General features: G+C 48.6%; 1 protein-coding gene across 6 annotated transcripts in view; it reads right to left on the bottom strand.

The window, feature by feature from the left end:
* MKLN1 (muskelin 1) overlaps window positions 1–17648 on the bottom strand; it is a 165785-nt gene that overhangs the window by 9584 nt on the left and 138553 nt on the right. For 5 of the 6 annotated variants that reach the window (XM_053254258.1, XM_053254260.1, XM_053254256.1 and 2 more), the window contains 5 exons: window positions 15894–16041; window positions 11679–11793; window positions 10749–10888; window positions 8115–8217; window positions 3331–3385 (listed from right to left, as the gene is read on the bottom strand). In XM_053254258.1, coding sequence (XP_053110233.1) covers window positions 3331–3385; window positions 8115–8217; window positions 10749–10888; window positions 11679–11793; window positions 15894–16041 — 561 coding nt within the window. The remainder of the gene's footprint in view (window positions 1–3330; window positions 3386–8114; window positions 8218–10748; window positions 10889–11678; window positions 11794–15893; window positions 16042–17648) is intronic. The other variant, XM_053254257.1, reaches the window with a different exon arrangement.

The following is a 17648-nucleotide window of genomic DNA, read 5'->3' as shown; positions in this document are numbered from 1 at the left end:
CAATACTGAGCAAGATAGGCCAATGGTCTGACTCAGTATATGGCAGCTTCCTATGTTCCTATGTGCTCCAGACCTGTGATTGTTTTGGTTGCCTTCTTCTGCACCTTTCCCAGTTCTACAATATCCTTCTTAAGATATAGTGACCAGAACTGTACACAGTACTCCAGATGTGGCCGCACCATAGATTTGTATAAGGGCATGATAATATTAGCACACTCTTTGTTGTGTTTGCTGCTACAACCTAAAAAGGGGGTTCTCAAGCTGGGGCCACCAGATGTGGTTGGACTTGAACTCCCATCATCCACAGCTGCAATGGCTTGAAGGCCATTGCAGCAGTGGATGACTGGATTTGGAGTCCAAGAAAATAGCAGCCCCAGCTTGAGAATCCCTGAACTAAAGTCGTTGATGGTAGCGTAAGCTTTTCATCAACTGTAGCCCACTTCATCCAATGCCAGATGTGGTAACAGCACCCTGCAGTGGACCTGCAGAAGAACGGTTTCCAGAGCACTAATACAACATTTCCACCAAGGCACCACAACCTCAGCCCTCCAGCTGATTCTGGACTCCCATCATCCGAAGCGGCCAACAGTCAGCTGTAGACCAACCTCTGCAAGAGGACCAATGTTGTGTAGAGGTTCAAGTGCTACCTGAAGGAGTATTCAAAGTAGGCCTAACCCTGAAAGACAACATTTGGGTTTCTTGCCTTTCTATTCTGCTTCCAGTACTGAAAGCAAATCAAGCCTTCCAGTGCCCTGCTCCTGAAGCCACAGGCTTCTTACCCTCTGCCTATTAGCTGCCATTTCAAAGAAACTGCACTCTCCAGGGAGGAGAGCTGGTCTTTTGGTAAAGTTGTGCCGTCGAGTCGGTGTTGACTCCTGGCGCCCACAGAGCCCTGTAGTTGTCTTTGGTCGAATATAGGAGGGGTTGACCATTGCCATCTCCTGCGCAGTACGAGATGATGCCTTTCAGCATCTTCCTATATCGCTGCGGCCCGGTATAGGTGTTTCCCAAAGTCTGGGAAACATACCAGCGGGCATTCGAACCAGCATCCTCTTGCTCCCTAGGCAAGTCATTTCCCCGCTGTGCCATTAGGTGGCTTGGTCTTGTGGTAGCTAGCATGATTTGTCCCCTTGACTAAGCAGGGCATGCCTTGGATGGGAGACTATATGCGAGTGCTCTAAGCTATTCCCCTTAGGGGGTGGGGCCATAGCTCAATGGAAGAACATCTGCCTGCTTGCATGCAGAAGGTCCCAGCTTCAATCCCTGGCAGCATCTCCAGGTAGGACCAGGAAAGGCTTCTGCCTGAAACCCTGAAGCACCACAGCCAGCCCATGTAGACAACACTGAGCGAGATGCACCAATGATCTGACTCCGTACAAGGCAGTTTCTTATGTTCCTATGTGCATGGCAGGAGAGAAGGCAGGAGAAAAGAGGCACACAGCCCCAAAACATCATTTTTCAGGGGCTTACCCAGAGAGGCTCAGCAGTATTTCGAATAACAAAAAGTGGCACTGTTTTGTTTTGTTTGAGGGGCAGGGGGCAGAATGCAAAGAAGGCTTGTGCTAGATTGGTGAACAGAACTGGGAAAAGTTATGGAAAAATGATTTAAAATTCACTGCATGTTATGCTATAAAAGAAAATTATTATAAAATGATGTATAGATGGTATCTGACACCAAGAAAATTGGCATTAATGTACAAAAATGTTTCAAACAAATGTTGGAAGTGTGGACATTCTGAAGGCACCTTTTTTCATATGTGGTGGACCTGTGGGAAGGCTAAAGCCTATTGAGATATCCTCTATAATAAAGCCCTAAGTGAGGGTCCATGCCTTTAGAACGCTGGGGTCTGCATCCCTGTCTCCCTGGGCTGTTCTGGGCCTGCGCGAAGCGCAGGCCCAGAACAGTCCGAGGGAGACACGACCGCCGACACCAGGCGGCCATGTTGGGGCTGGGGGAAGGAGAAGCGGCCTCCGCCAACGCCAGGAGGAGAGTGTGGGCGAGGCGGCGGTGGAGGCCGCGGCAGGGCAACTGGCGGCGGGAGTGCGGGTGAGGCGGCGGCGGCGGCCACGGAAGTACAGCCAAGGCGGCGGTGAAGCCGCGGCCTCGGCAAGAGGTGGCAGGGGCGGGGGCCGCGGCGGGACGACTGGCTGCGGCGGGGCGGACAGGAAAGGACTGGGCGCCGCCGAAGCCGGGCGGGTAGGAGACTTTGGGGCCCTTGCCCGGCCGGGGAGACCAGCCGCGGCATGGAGGCTGCCGGCGGAGGGAGGGGGAATGGCGGCGGGGGGGGGGGCCAGAACGCTTACTAGCGCCCGTTATTTAACGGGCCTAAAATCACTTGTGATATATAATGAGTTAAAGAAAATATTTAAAATGACATTTCCTAAGAAGCCAGAATCCTTCCTGCTGGGAATAACACAAGGTGTAATCTCTACAACTAATTTAACATTTTTAATGTATGCTTCTACGGCGGCCAGAATTATATATGCACAGAAATGGAAGAGTAATGAACTGCCTTCAAAAGAGGACTGGCTGATAAAAATTTTGGAATATGCGGAGATGGCAAAACTTACAACACTAATAAGAGACCCAAACTTGGAATGTTTTAAAGAAGATTGGAAACCATTCTTGTTGTATCTAAAGAACTACTTTCCTACTACGGACTTTACAGCAGGGTTTGAAATTTAGCAAAAAACTGCAGGTTGGGTAGATTAGCTATGTTTTTAAGGGTTTAAATTTATGCTTTGAATCATTATTATAGCAAGGGTAAATTTTATAGCTGATGATTCACGAAGAGATGTGTGTGGGAAGTCCACCCTTTTGTGTGTATTTGTAATGAATGACAATATTACTATTGTTAAAATTAATAAAAATTGAATTGGGGGGGGAGTGGCACTGTTTTGTTTTGTTTGAGGGGCGGGGGGCAGAATGCAAAGAAGGCTTGTGCTAGATTGGTGAACAGAACTTTGGATTTCTGGTTCTGGGATGTTTAATGCTGCTGTTTTCCTTGACATACTGCCCAAAGGAGAGATACTTGTCCAGGACTAGGAAGAACAGTCTGAACTAAACCACTTTTAACAGTGCATTTCAACATAGCGAGCAGAGATCAGACCCCTCCCCTCCGCCAACGACTGGCTTCCAGGATGATGTGGTACAAGTTAATTTGCTTTGACTGACGCCGCTGTGCTGAAGTGGCTTAACCACCACCACACTGTGACTGGCGAGCGGAGAACCTGAAACGGATTCTGTGACGTTTGGGGGGGGGGGTTAAGGCAGAGGCTTTTCAAGACAGCTGCAAAGCAGCAATTTCTAACAATCCCAAGCAGACTCACCCAGAGTGCTCAGATCTGAGCCAGACTTGAAGAGGGCTGAAGCAAGGAGCTGGAACTGGGGGGAAACAAGAGATTAAAACACAAACACAAAAACATTTGCCAGTGTTCTCAGAGGAAAGTAAACTCTCCTGGCTCAACAGCAATGAACACAAACTTTTGTGGCAGAAGGGAAGGTCCCTCCAGCACCTAAGACCACCACACTAAGGACTCACACCCAATTAGAAAGGCATTCCAAGATCCCAGTTCTTCTACTGAGTTCTCCCAATCATAGCCACTTATTAACCTGTCCTTCTGGCATATCAGAAAGCCCCAGACCTCGACAAAAACTGCTGCTCATCACAAACCAGCCAGGCAAAAATGAAAGTCTGGCTCTCAACAGAGTGTAGACACAGCCAGTGGCAACACAAAGGTTCTTTCATCTATTGCAATGGAAAGAAAGGTTTTGCTCACACGCTAAAGGAAGTCGCTTTATTTAATAGATTTATATTGAGCCTGAATGCAAGTTCCCAAGTGGCTTCCTCTCGTACAACATTTTACGTGAAAGACAGATTTGTCCTGGGCTTTGGAAGAAACGTACAGCTGATATGAACCCCCAAACTCGGCAAAGAGGAACCTTTTCAAGTGGTGATTCTTTTATGTTGAGCAGGGAGATAGTACAGCATCCTTCTGTCGGCTATTATGGGCGTGGCCCCTGTGTTTCATTCTAGACTGTGGACCCCTTTGGGAGAGAGAGCCAGTGTCTTATTCCTTTTGCTATGAACCCAAATTTGAGAATGTTTTTTGCCGAAAAGCAGTATCTAAGCAACAATTTCAGCATGTTAACAGCTCAATGCAGAACGGGGATGCCTGCCCCTTGGCAGCTCCTCAAGGTGATCACCGCACTCAGAGGCGCAGATGGTTGTAAGGGGCGGAGGGAGGCCTTGAAGGCCAGCTGTGACCCAAGGGTAGACTTCAAGGCTACTGGACCAGCTGCCTCTAGTACAGTGCCAAGACCTCACATAAGCAGAGTGACGCTACGGAAATCTGTCCAAAGATCGATCCCTGGCCAAAACATATACTTCTACACATCACGCAGTGCCTGATTCATTGTCACAAGATGTGGTGACGGCCACCTACTCAGATGGCTTTAGAAGGGCATTAGGCAAGTTCAGGGAGCTGGAGAGGTCTATCGAGAGCTATCAGCCACAACAGCTTCCTGTAACTGCCATGGTCCGAGCCAGGATAACCCTGAATAGCAATGCGGCGGGGGGGGGGGGGAGACCGAGGGGGGCCGTTAGGAACATAGGAAGCTGCCTTACACCCAGTCAGACCACTGTTCCATCTACTCAGTACTGTCTACACTGACCGGCAGCAGCACTCCAAAGTTCCAGGAAAGGGTCCTTCCCAGGCCTACCTGGAGATGCTGCCAGGGCATGAACCTGCATGCAAGCAGGCAGATGCTCCTCCACTGGGCTATGGCCCCATCCCCTGTGGGGAATATCCTACAGCCCTCACATGTAGTCTCCCATCCAAATGCACACCAAGGAGGGTCCTGCATAGCCAAGGGGACACTCCATGCCTGCTGCTACAAGGCCAGTTCTCCTCCACAGAGAAGACAGTTGCCTCTTTGCCTTGCTTCCCAGAAGAATCCAACTGGCCCCATTACTGGAAGGAGAAGACTAGATGAAGTGGGCCTTGGTCTGGCCTAGCAAGACTCTTATCTCCTGACTGAAGACTGGCTCCCAAACATCCTCAGTTGTTTTCAGGTGGCTTTGCTTCTCGCTCTTTAAAGGAGCAATGCCCATCAGCAGTGGACAACACACACGGCCCACGGGGCTACAATGGCCTGCCCGTTCTCTGGGCGGAAATGCATGCTGCCACTCAGTTTTTTTAAAACCGGAGATGCTTCTTCTGGGATGCCACTGTCATCCTTCATTTGCGCCACATTCGGCAAAGCAAGAGCCTGGACAAAGGCTATTTCCCCCAGAACACGCCGTTTGTTTCGTTTGGCACCCTGGCCTCAAGCAGCTGGAGCAGCTGACACACGCTGTCAGACACACACAGCAACAAGGCAGCCTACCTTTTCTGCAACTGGAGTTCTCAAGCTGCAAGGCAGGTCTCTCAGAAGGAATGCGAACATGGCCAGGGGAGGCAGGTGCTCCTCCGTGACCCCAACTGAGTGAGGTGCAGCTCATACACCCAGGCAGAATCTCGCATGGTAAAGCTTTTCCTGAAAACACACCACTTCAAGCAGAGGACCACAAGGCTCCGACACTGGTCTCCCACATAGAAAACAAAAAACAGCTGCACACAGGAAACAGGCATGTCAGGGAAAAGGCGAGGCCTAGCCCCTCTCTTCCTGGCAGGCTATTTCCCACACACATGAGTTCTTTCTGCAAAGCATTCAAACTCCCAGTTCCCGCTCCACCTGCAGCCTGAATTGGTACATTCCAGGAAACGTTTTGCCACTGGATTCTGCTGGAGATGAACACCAGCCCAGGAGTTCTAATTGCCATTAGGGTGCAACGCTCGCCCACGCTGCAGGCCCAACTCAGATCAATGGGCGATCCCCTTTCCCTTTACAAGCAGCTGCCTCTCCTGAAGTCCACACCTCGTGGCCCTTAAGCACCGGGCTAGCAAATGCCGCACAACCACAGGGTTGCTGAAAAAGCACGCAAGCACAAGAGCCAACGTGGTCCAATCGACCCAAAGCTGGACTTGAATTTCAGGGGCCTTGGTTCAAGTGCCTGCCGCCACCAGCACTCTGCCACAGACTGACTGAGCAGCCTCTGGCAAGTTGCTATCTCAAGCTTTCTCGTTCTCTTTCCCCATCACTGTCCTTCCGTGGTTCCGGGTCCTATCTCTCTGGGCGATTCCAGTCAGCATCAATTGGGGGTGAGTGTTCTGCACCATGGCCCCTTTCTTGTGGGGTTCCATAGGCCTCGGTCCTTGTGCCCATTCTCTTTAACATCGACATGAAGCCGCCGGGCCTGGTCATCCATCACTTTGGGATAAGTTTTCATCAATATGCTGACGCTACTCAGCTTTCTCTCTCTACCCCTGGCCAAAAAGATGATGCCATTCATGTGCTGGCTCAGTGCCTAGAGGCTGTCAGGACCTGGACGGGCCAAAACAAGATCAGGCTTAATCCCTGCAAGACCGAGTGGCTCTTGCTCAGTTCGCAGTCTGGCCAATGGCTGTGAGTTTATCTCTTGACAGGGCGGGGCTTCCCTTGAGAGAGACGGTTCGTGATCTGGAGGGGCTCCTGCTCGAACAGCCAGTGGAGGCCGTGGCCAGAGGTACCTTTGCCCGGCTTCAGCTGGTTCACCAGTTACGGTCTTTTCTCCACCGGCAGGCCCTGGCAACAGTAACCCGTGCCTTTGTTACCTCTCACTTGGATTCCTGTAATGCACTCTACCTAGGGTTGCCTTCGAAAATGATTCGGAAGTTTCAACTAGTCCAGAATGCAGCAGCCTACCTCCTCATGTGTGACCATATATTTGATATAGTCACACCTCTTTTATGGTCGCTGCCCTGGGTTGCCTGCATGCTTCCAGGTCCAATTCAAAGTGCTGGTTCTCACCTACAAAACCCTTATGGGCTTAGCACCTGTATAGCTCCGGGATCGCCTCTCTCAGCCAGTTGCATCCCGCCCTGTGCACCCCAGGCCCTGGTGTAGTGTGTGGTGCCTGGGCCCGTTGGAGGGCCTTCTCTGTGGCCACCCCTCTGCTTTGGAACACCCTCCCCCCGCAACCCGGATGTGCTCAGCCCGCTCTTTAGCGGCTTTTAGGGCCCTTCTTAAGACCAACCGCTTTTGCCCGGCTTCTGCCCTTTCATTTCTTATTTTTATTTTTTGTAATTATTGCTATTGTCATCGTTATTGTTCACTGCCTAGAGTCTTTGGAAGAGGAGGAGGAGGCATACAAGAAATTTTTAATCAATAATGAACAAACAAACGAAATCCATAAGATGTGGAAATTGATGACGTACCGCACAGGGCTGCTGCAGAGATGCCCTCGCGCTAGCAAGTGTCATGAGGGGAGGAGGGCCAAAGAGGACAGGTGGGAGGGAAAGGCTCAAGAGCTTCCAGGTAACCACCAAATGCAACTGGACAATAGTAAGATCAGACTCCCAGCAGGGGTGGGCACGGACCGTGGTTCGAGCACCGGTTCAGCACTGCAGGGAAGGGAGCGGGAGCTTTAAGAAAGAGGAGAGTGGGTCTTTACCTGCTCTCCACTGCCCAGTGCTGGGGTGGCACTCAGCCAAAGAACCCCCACTCAGCAAAAGTACTTGGGCTGAGCGCCAACCCAGCAGGAAGCTGCATGGGGTGGTGGAGAGCAGGCAAAGACCCACTCTCCTCTTTCTTAAAGCTCCCGCTCCCCGAGGCACCGCACCGATGATTGAAGCGTGGTCCGTGCACACCCCTAACTCCAAGGCTGTATTGCACCAGCCATGTATTGCACCAGCCATAAGAACCATTAGCGATACTGAAATAGGACTAATGTATCTGGGGCATCACAGAGCAACAATACAAAGCTCTGTCCCAAACAACTGGCAATCTAAATTGCAAATCTAACATTTTTAATAGGATGCACCACAGTAGTTCAAAAGGGACCATTCTGAAACCGCAACCGCCCAATACTGCACCTCCACCTCATTAGCCAGAAATGTGCAACTGGTGCTCAGTGTGCTGGCTCAGATTCTACAGACACACCAATTCATGAAAGCCGCTAGGCTGCTTTGAAAGCTTCACAGCGTGAATCTCTCTACCTTAACAGGCAGCCAGCCAAATGCCCACCCCTTACCTCTTTTGTCTCCTCTGGGTCCGAGTGATCTACAGTGACAAACAAGTCGTTCTGCAGGTATTTCAGGGCACTTAGCGGGTCCGTCTGGGCCTTCTCTTCAAACCTGGGGAGGCATGGAAGGGATGAGAGATTAGCGTACAGGTGCTGGAGACTGCTTAAGACAGGGGTTCTCAACCTGGGCCTCCAGATGTTGTTGGACTACAACTCCCATCATCCTCAGCCATTGTGGCTGGTGATAATGGGAATTGCAGTCCAACAACATCTGGAGACCCAAGCTTGAGATCCCCTGGCTTAACAGATCCTTTTCGGCATCTGTTTGAAAGTTCCGCTGCTAAAAGAAATAGCCTACCGCTGATTTACAAGATGTAAAGCTGCACACTGCAATTTCTGTTGGGCTGCCTGATGAAAGCATGAGAACAGAACTCCGTGCAGAATAAGGGTTCAACTTAAAAGGTGTTCAGAGAGGCAGCTCAATCAGGGGGATTGACCTGAATTTAATTTGCCCGAAACAATGAGGAAAGCAGAGAGTGGAGCCTCATTCAATAGCAGAAAAATACTGCTTTCAGAAGGACACCCTCAACCCAGAATTTCACAGGTTCTTTAAAGCAAAGATTTGGGGCTTGCTCTGGGGAAGGAAAAAAAAAAGGAAGAAAACCTAAAACTAACCAGTAAAATTACAAAATAAGTTAGAATTTCTTTTCCCTCTTGCCTGTGAAAAGGAAGCCCTGTCTTGGCCGCCTTATTCTCTCTTCAAGGGACTGTTTGCGTCACATGCTTATAGTTCACCACTCTTGGAATTTTATAGTTTAGCAGATGGTCTGTGTGTTCTGTGGAAGGAGGATCTGGTATACACCCCCACCTCTAATAATGATGATGATTATGATGATGCTATTTACACACAGTCTACCAGATGTTTGAGACTGGATTTGGTATTTTAATTCTTGGGCCCTTTCCAAGGTTCTAGGATAACTAAAGAAAAATTTAAAACATTATCTTTAATTTTTCTTTAGTTATCCTAGACCTTTGGAAAGGGCCCGAGAATTAAAGTACCAAATCCAGTCTCAAACATCTGGTAGACTATGTGTAAGTAGCATGATGATGATGATGATGATGATACTGGAACATGCAGGTTTTTTTAAGCCAATCTCTTCTCAGATTTAGAGAAACACTATAAAAATATTACAGAGGTGAGATGTGATTTCCCAAACATTGTTACTACATAGGTACGGAAAATGCTGTTGGAGGGAATCTGCATCAGGGGGTTCTTCTCTCCACTCCTTTTGAGTTTATTACTTCAATACATCATAAAAAAACAGATTGGCTCTCCTATCCTATGACACAAATTCCCATTGTCATCTCAAGGAATATATATTCCGTTGGCTTAGCTAAATAAAGACATATCGACCTATTTCTACCACATTGCTAAGCCAGGGTGGTGAGGGATTTCTTCTTGGGTGCCTGGGGATGGGGGCCCTCTTTCCTGTAGGACAGGGCTCCACAACTTCAGCCCTCCAGCTGTTTCTGAACTACACTCCTGCCGCAGTGGCCAATGGTCAGGGATGATAAGGCACTATAGGCCAACATCTGCAAGAGGGACGACGTGGTGTAACCCTGCTCTAGGCAGTGTGTTCGCCTCTTGTATGAGTGTACGGTGTACACAGGTACAGTCATTCACATGTTATACTGAACACAGGTACAGCAGTACACTTCCTGTCTGTACCATGCATTTGAAGGGCCTGTATCCAGGTTCCCTCACACGTTTTCTGATGTCCACTCAGTTAATTTTAGGTCCTGCCCAGGTTGAATTAGGAAGGCCCCCACTCTGAAGGCACATACGCCCACAGTGCCTTGATACTGCCGCCTAGAATAAAACTCATTCCGTGCAGAGATGGGGGCGGGGGAGACAGATCACTGGTTGAACATAATGTGTGAATGGGCCTAATGTCTTTTCACTTTAAGTGGAAGGGGGCAAGGGAAAGAGAGAGAGCTCACACGCCCACATCACAGACATGTACTGCATGTACAACACATGCAGAATAGGATTGATCCGGTCTGTTATCTCTCACCCCCATATACTGCTGGAGGCAGGCTAGCTGAGAGATGAGGAGACTGACAATCTCTCATGGGGCCTATAACACATAACAGCTGGCCCTGGCCCAAGGAGGCCCATCCACTCCGGCATCTTGTTCCCCTCAGAGGCCCACCAAAATGCCTCTGGGAAGCGCACAGGCAGGAGCTGAGGGCATGCCCTCTCTCCTGCTGTTGCTCCCCTGCAACTGGCATGGAGAGAATTAGAAGAGGGGAAGAGTAGTGCGTTTCTGATATGAAGGGAAACCAAGGGCTGGAGAGGCCCACTTCACATTCTACAATTGCAGGTTGTTTGCCTGCAGGGAGTCTAAATTGTAATTTAAAAATAGCCAGGGCTCAAGTTATCTATGCTTCCTTCCAAGATTATAAGTGCCTCAAATTGCCGTATGTAATCTGAAAGACAAAAAGGCCACGCTTGACAGTCACAGGAAGCCTGCATACCTTGTTCTCTAAAGGGACTGTGAAAGCGTTTCAGAACTGCCCATCCCCTTGGCCCCTCAAACGGAACAGGACTTGCCCCCATGGAGTCTCTGTACAGGCCCATACCTGTGCTTCCTGATTAGGTATTTGCAGTGGCGTAGCAGGTATTCCTTGGAAGGCCGGCAGAGCTTCAGGGACCAGAAGTCATCCAACCGCATCTTTGGAGAACAGGATTTGCCTGGATTCCCTCCAAACAAATAATGAACCTTAGGAGAGAGAGAAATGAAAACATCTGGGTCAGACAAGCACATGGTTCCAATCCCAGGCCTTTGAGCTGTGGCCCCAGGGAACACCACCTCACCCCCGGCTGCTTGTGGGGGCTGCAGACCGGCCTGCTGGGGCCATTCAGTTTCCACACAAGCACTTTGCAGTCCCTGAAGATGCTGGGAAAGAAAGGAGCAACAGGCCCACCTCCGCTTACCCCATGCAGAGACTTTAAGAAGGGTGCATGTACATATACACACACACACACACACACCCTCTCTCCCCCAACTAATTTCTGACCCATTATGCTACTTGTATTTTTTATTTTTTTTTATTTTTACATTTCTATCCCGCTCTTCCTCCAAGGAGCCCAGAGCGGTGTACTACATACTTAAGTTTCTCCTCACAACAACCCTGTGAAGTAGGTTAGGCTGAGAGAGAAGCGATTGGGCCAGAGTCACCCAGCAAGTCTCATGGCTGAATGGGGATTTGAACTTGGGTCTCCCCAGACCTAGTCCAGCACTCTAGCCACTACACCACGCTGGCTGGCTGTATTCAGAATTGTCTGTATTCACTCCTTCAAAGATTCCTGGGGAATCTTTAGGGAATCATGCTGTAGATTTCAGCAGAGGTTTAATACCAAACCCAGAACAGGATATGCCTGGACTCGGCCACACTCTCCTCTGCTGTTTCTCCTCAGTGACCTGGAGAGCCACCGTCACGGACTCTCTGGACCGCTTCACCCCGCCTGCCACATTTATCATGGAAGATCAGAGTGACTGACTTGTTCACCTTGTGCAACTCATCATAGACAAGTTGGTGTGCAAAACGTGGGCAGGGCTCCTCCTCTTGAAGGCTTTTGCTTGGGTTCTCTTTGGCCGCTTGGTCATTCTTGTAGACGCAAGACCTGCAAGAGAGGAGCAGTTAAAGAGTCCTGCCAACAGTCCTCCTGGCTGGCCTTCAGAGATGACCAGCACTGTTTGTTTAGCAGCACGTCCTCTCTTACGAGCAAGTCAAGAGCTTACTCAATCACCACCATAAAGCAGCTTTCATATAAACACACTACCAGAATCTGGCATTATCTTCCATGCCAGGGGTTCTTACACTTGGGTCCCAAGATGTTGCTGGACTACAACTCCTATCATCCCCAGTCACAATGGCAGTTATGGCTGGGATGATGGGTGTTGTAGTCCAACATCATCTGCAGATCCAACGCTGGGAAACCCTGGCCTGGCATATAAAAGTGGTTTGGGCTATGCTGTCCCTTTGGCTTTTTTCTTCAAGCAAGCTGTGAATTCCAGAAAGATTCTCTCCCTTCTGTAAATGTGGAGATGCTCCGAATTCCTGATGCTATGCCAGAATTCAGACACTGACAACAGACAGAGCTCTGGTCCTGCAACAGAAAATATCTAAAGATATACATTCCAAGTCACTTCTAGATGAATTCATTCAAGTTAAGTGCTGCCATTAGATCCCACTCCTTAGAGTTTTACACAGACATTCCCAATCCCTTATCCTATGTGCGGTCGGGTTGTCCTGCCTTCCATCCAGACTACCCCAATGGCTGTGCACTGGACATCTCATCTGCACAGGGGACCTATGTGTGTTGAGGTAAAAGGCACGTAGGTCCAAAACAAGCACTCAGAACACCACAGAATCTGACTGGATAGACTGCACAGTTCACATCTACATGAATACAGCTACCGGTCCGCTTCCAAGTTATATTCAAGGTGCTGGTATTGACCTTTAAGCCCTACACAGCTTGAGGCCGGGGTACCTGTCAGACCACATTCGCCCATATGAATCTGCCAGGGCCCTCCGCTCATCATCTCAGGCCCTGCTCATGACCCTGCCACTAACAAAGATCTCGCTGGCGGGGACTAGGAACAGGGCCTTTCCGGTTGTGGCCCCTTGGCTCTGGAACGTCCTCCCTGAAGAGCTTTGCCATACTCCCTCCCCTCAGTGTTTTTAAAAAAACATCTTAAAATGCACCTTTATAAGGAGACTTTTTAATAGAGAGAGTGTGTGTGTGTGTGTGTGTGTGTGTGTGTGTGTGTGTGTGTGAGTGATATCTGGCAGGTTCTTGAGCTTTTTATAATTTTCAGTTTTTAGCTTTTAAAATAATTAATTTGAACCTAATAATGATTGTGGTTTTTAATCTGACAACTTTTTTGTTTAATTTAGTTAATTTTATTATTTCTGTCTTATTATTGTGAGCCACCCCGAGCAGTAGTTCACTGGAGGGGTGGGGAATGAATGAATGAATGAATGAATGAATGAATAGGTTCCCAAGCAAATATAACACTCTGTACACAGAATGGGGGTCTGGTGCACTCTTAATATTCATATTCACCCCTGCTAACGGAGCAAAGAGGCACCTTTTAAAAGTGGTGATTCTCTTTATTTAGCAGGGTGAGAACAACTGGCCTTATCCAACCCCAGCACAGCATCCCTCCAGTGGCTGTTGGTGTCTACCTTGTGTTTCTTTTTAGGTTGCGAGCCCTTTGGGGACAGGCAGCCATTTAAGAGTTGGCCTTAGGAGAGGAGAGCTGGTCTTGGGGTAGCTAGCAAGCATGACTTGTCCCCTTAGCTAACCAGGGTCCGCCCTGGTTGCATATGGATGAGAGACTAGAAGTGTGAGCACTGCAAGATATTCCCCTTAGGGGAATAGGGCCGCTCTGGAAAGAGCAGAAGGTTCCAAGTTCCCTCCCTGGCAGCATCTCCAAGATAGGGCTGAAAGAGATTCCTGCCTGAAACCTTGGAGAAGCTGCTGCCAGTCTGTGTAGACAATACTGAGCTAGATGGACCAATGGTCTGACTCAATATGTGGCAGCTTCCTATGTTCCTATGTAATTAATTAGTTTCTGTATGTAAACCACTTTGGGAAGTTTGGTTGAAAAGTGTTATATAAATACTCACCGTATTTGTAATAAAGCACCACATGCAACCATGTCTCCACAGGACTCTGCTAATGCCAGTAGTCGTAACTGCTCCACATTCTCAGAAGTGTTATCCTAGGAAGTGGCCACATACCAAGCCAGACCATTGGTCCAACTAGCTCAGAACTGCCTACAATGACTGGCAGCAGCACTCTGTTTCGGTCAGGAGTCCTTCCCAGCCCTACCTGGAGATAAGAACATAAGTCCTGCTGGATCAGGCCCAAGGAGGCCTCTCTAGTCCAGCATCCCATTCCCCACCATGGCCCACCAGATGCCTATGAGAAGCCCACAGGGAGGAGGTGAGGGCATGTTCCCTCTCCTGCTGCTGCTCCCCTACCACTGAGAGGCATCTTGCCTCTGAGGCTGGACGTGTCCCACAGCCACCAGACTAGTCACCATGACAGCCCTGTCCTCCGTGAATTTGTCTAAGCCCTTTTTAAAGCCATCCAAGCTAGTGGCCATCATCACATCCCCCGGCAGAGAATTCCACAGATCACTTATGCATTGTGCAAAAAAGTACTGCCCCTTGTCGGTCCTAAATCTCCTGGCCTTCAGTTGCATGGATGCTGCCAGAGTGTGAACCCAGGACCTTGTGCATGAAAGCAAATGCTCTACCACTGACCTACAGCCCTGTCCCCACAAGGGAATATCTCACAGCAGACAGCACTCACATCTCCCATCCAAATGGAAACCAGCACAGACCCTGCTTAGCAAAGGGGAGCATCCATGCTCAGGCTCCTCCTGAGTGCTCAAAATGCTTGTTGATCTGATCGGGGTAGCTGAAGAGCAATCAAGGGCTGAATTCCCTTCCACCCGCCCCACTTTTTGTAACGCAGTTATGGGAAAGCATTTGTGCAGACCTCCTGTCCTTCTGCAGCTCCTGCCTATCCCTGTGTGAACAACACACAAGGTGACAGAACAGCAACTATGACACTGGCTAGTGCAGACTTGCTACTTTATGCAAAACACTTAAGCCCACTAACTTATTATGTGGCTATGTGCAGACAAAAAAACCAATGAGTCGGGTATGACCATGGGTACTGGAAGGGGCTATCCTGGAAGGAGCTGCTATGGGGAAGCAGTCAACGGAGAGTCTGCACGTGCAGCAGAAGGAGGCAGCAGAGCGGGCTGTAGCCCTTCAGATGGAGCATAAGAGCAGCCCTGATGGGTCAGGTGAAAGGCCTGTCTAGTCTAGCAACCCTGCTGTTCTTCCCCCAATAAGGAGAACAAAAAGGCACACACACCCTGGCAAAAGACATGTAAGCGGATAATAAGGCATGCAAAAATATAATTTGTGGAATGTGTGGCTGAAAACCGTTATTATATAAGGTACTTGACTCTACTCATGCTGGCAACCTTGCTGGTATCTTTTCTACCTTGTGGAATACAGTCTATTATTAGGGTTCGTAATATCCTCTGGGCATTCTGGAGAGATGTGACCTCTTGACTTTCTGTTTCAACTTTCTTCTCTCCAGGCCCCTCATTTTTGAAAATATGAAGTCAGAGACAGAGAGAGATGGAGGGAGGGGGTGTGGGTGTTTCTTGGCAGTTTTTAATTTGCATATATGCTGAATTTAAATTGCAATGACAGCAAGTGGGCAATACCAATCTGAATATTCCTCTAAATCCTGAATACTCCTCAATCTGAATACTCCTCTATTCTTGAAATCTGAATACTCCTCTAAAAGATACTCTCACCAAATGAGAAACGGGAGGGAGGGAGGGAGGGAGTCTAGCCCAGCCCTTCCCCTGCTGTCCTAGGTTTCTACATGCAAGGAGTGTGTATAGGGGAGAATTAAAACATGTGATCGCTCACCTGCAGACTGAAGTGGTACAGGTCATGCTTCCCCCTCACTCTGCTCCATGTGTAGACCAGGCTGGTTACTACCCCTCCCCATCTCCAAGCACCGACAACGGCATAGGATGAAAAGACCGATGGAAGTTCTGCTTGTGCATGGAGACGGATACCACAATACAGAACCTCTGCCACCTTCGCAAGTGTATCTGCACCCCACCACGAAGAAGAGCGTGCACTTTCTTTCCAGGAGAAAAGCCTTCCACCACTTACCAGCTGTTCCGTACAATGTCATAAATCCAGAAGGAATTCCGAACATTCTCTTCCCTTTTCTCCTTGTCTTTACTAAGTCCAGACAACACGTGGATTTCGTTCAGTTCTGGATCTATGGTAGCTCTCTGTGTGAAGCCAGTCATTGGGACTGTTGATAGGAGGGAGGAAAGCAAATGCATTTTATCTTTAAGCTGGTGCGTGCATCATCAGGAAGACAAAGGCAGCATTTTCCTTGCTGCAAGTCTGTCATTTTTGTTAACTTGCAAATTCAAAGGAAGCTCCCTATGGTTTTACCAAGAATGCTGTAGATTCATTTCCACTAGTTCCCAAATGATCTCCATCTGGTTTACAAAAGGGTTGTAATGAATTGCATCTCACCCCTGCACATAGACAACTGCTGTAACTTTGCTAAGGGTCCACCACCCCACCACCAATGATCTTCTATTACAGTTGCATTTATTTCAGTTTGCTAGAAAATTGTGTAATAATTCAGGAAAGTTGGTGGAGGAAGCCTTACTTAATTGGTGGGTAAGGAAGGGAGAAGAGTAGAGAAAGAGGGGACTAGGGGCAGGACCAAAGCAATTCCCAGACACTGGCTCTATTATCACCATGGATCATGTGCATCACTATTGCACATGGTCTTTAAAGACTGCACTTGACAAATCCCAGGCGCCAGGGAGCCACAGCACCTAGGAATTTAACTAGGATATTCAGAGACTAGGTTATTTAATTAAATCTTTATTTGACCCAGGCAACCCTAGTTCTGCTCTAAGTATGTTGCGAAGGGCAAAGGGCAGCCCATCTGCCCATCCCCTCCACAATGTCCGTCACTAAGTCTGATCATTTGGTCACGTGTCCATAGTCTGGCTGCTACATTTTTGGGCTAGATATTAAATCCAAAGAAAATGTATCAAGGCCTGGTCCTTGCCCCAAGAAGCTTATGATATAAAATTCAGAGAAGACAATAGAAGGGGAGGGAGATGGATGTAGGGATAAACAAGGGGAGAATAAGCAATTATTTCAGTATTTCATGTACGTCAGTTTAGTGACGGTGAAGTCTGAGGCCTAGGGGATTGTGACCAAGAACGCATGGCCTCACTGATATATTGCACCCAGCACTTTGCTGGGTTCCTCGTGATTTAAGGGACATTTGGAAAGGAAGGCCTTGCGAATTTCCTACAAAAAGGGAAGCCACAGAGGGCATATCAAAGCTGTGCTCTCATTTCAACACTCTGATTAAGATGCTGGTTGAAAACACCAGAGATTGCTGGAGGTCCCACATTAATACCCATAAAAGCATAATCAAATAATTGGCTGTTCCAGTTGTTTATTGGACAAGTCTCCGTTCCTGTTTCCCAGAGCAACGGGTCTTTCAGCACAAGCATGTGTGACCAGCACGTGATCTCTGTATGGCTGGCTCTGTTTTTCTCTTCTCGCCTTTCAAGATCAGTTTACAAGGGAGGCTGGGTGAAAGTTGCTGGCATCCAGACAAGTTGCTCAGCAGAAAAGAAAACAAATCTCACCCACTCACCCTTCTTGCACACCCACTTTGAAAACATGTATGCACATTTAGTTCTGTACATACAAGAGGCTCTTTCCCAAGGAAAGCAATGCAGCAAATGGCTAATTGTGGACTACAGCTATCTGTATGTGGAGCAGAGCACGCAAGCAGCCTCCTCTTTGGTTGCTCATTTTTCTCCTGCGCCTATGGCAGAAGCAGGAACAACATCATACCATGACTAAGCAGTTCTAGAC

Source organism: Hemicordylus capensis, chromosome 5 (assembly GCF_027244095.1).
Source record: "Hemicordylus capensis ecotype Gifberg chromosome 5, rHemCap1.1.pri, whole genome shotgun sequence".
Classification (NCBI taxonomy): domain Eukaryota; kingdom Metazoa; phylum Chordata; class Lepidosauria; order Squamata; family Cordylidae; genus Hemicordylus; species Hemicordylus capensis.
Note: the sequence above shows the minus strand (reverse complement) of the source record. Positions and strands in the feature narration are given on the sequence as shown.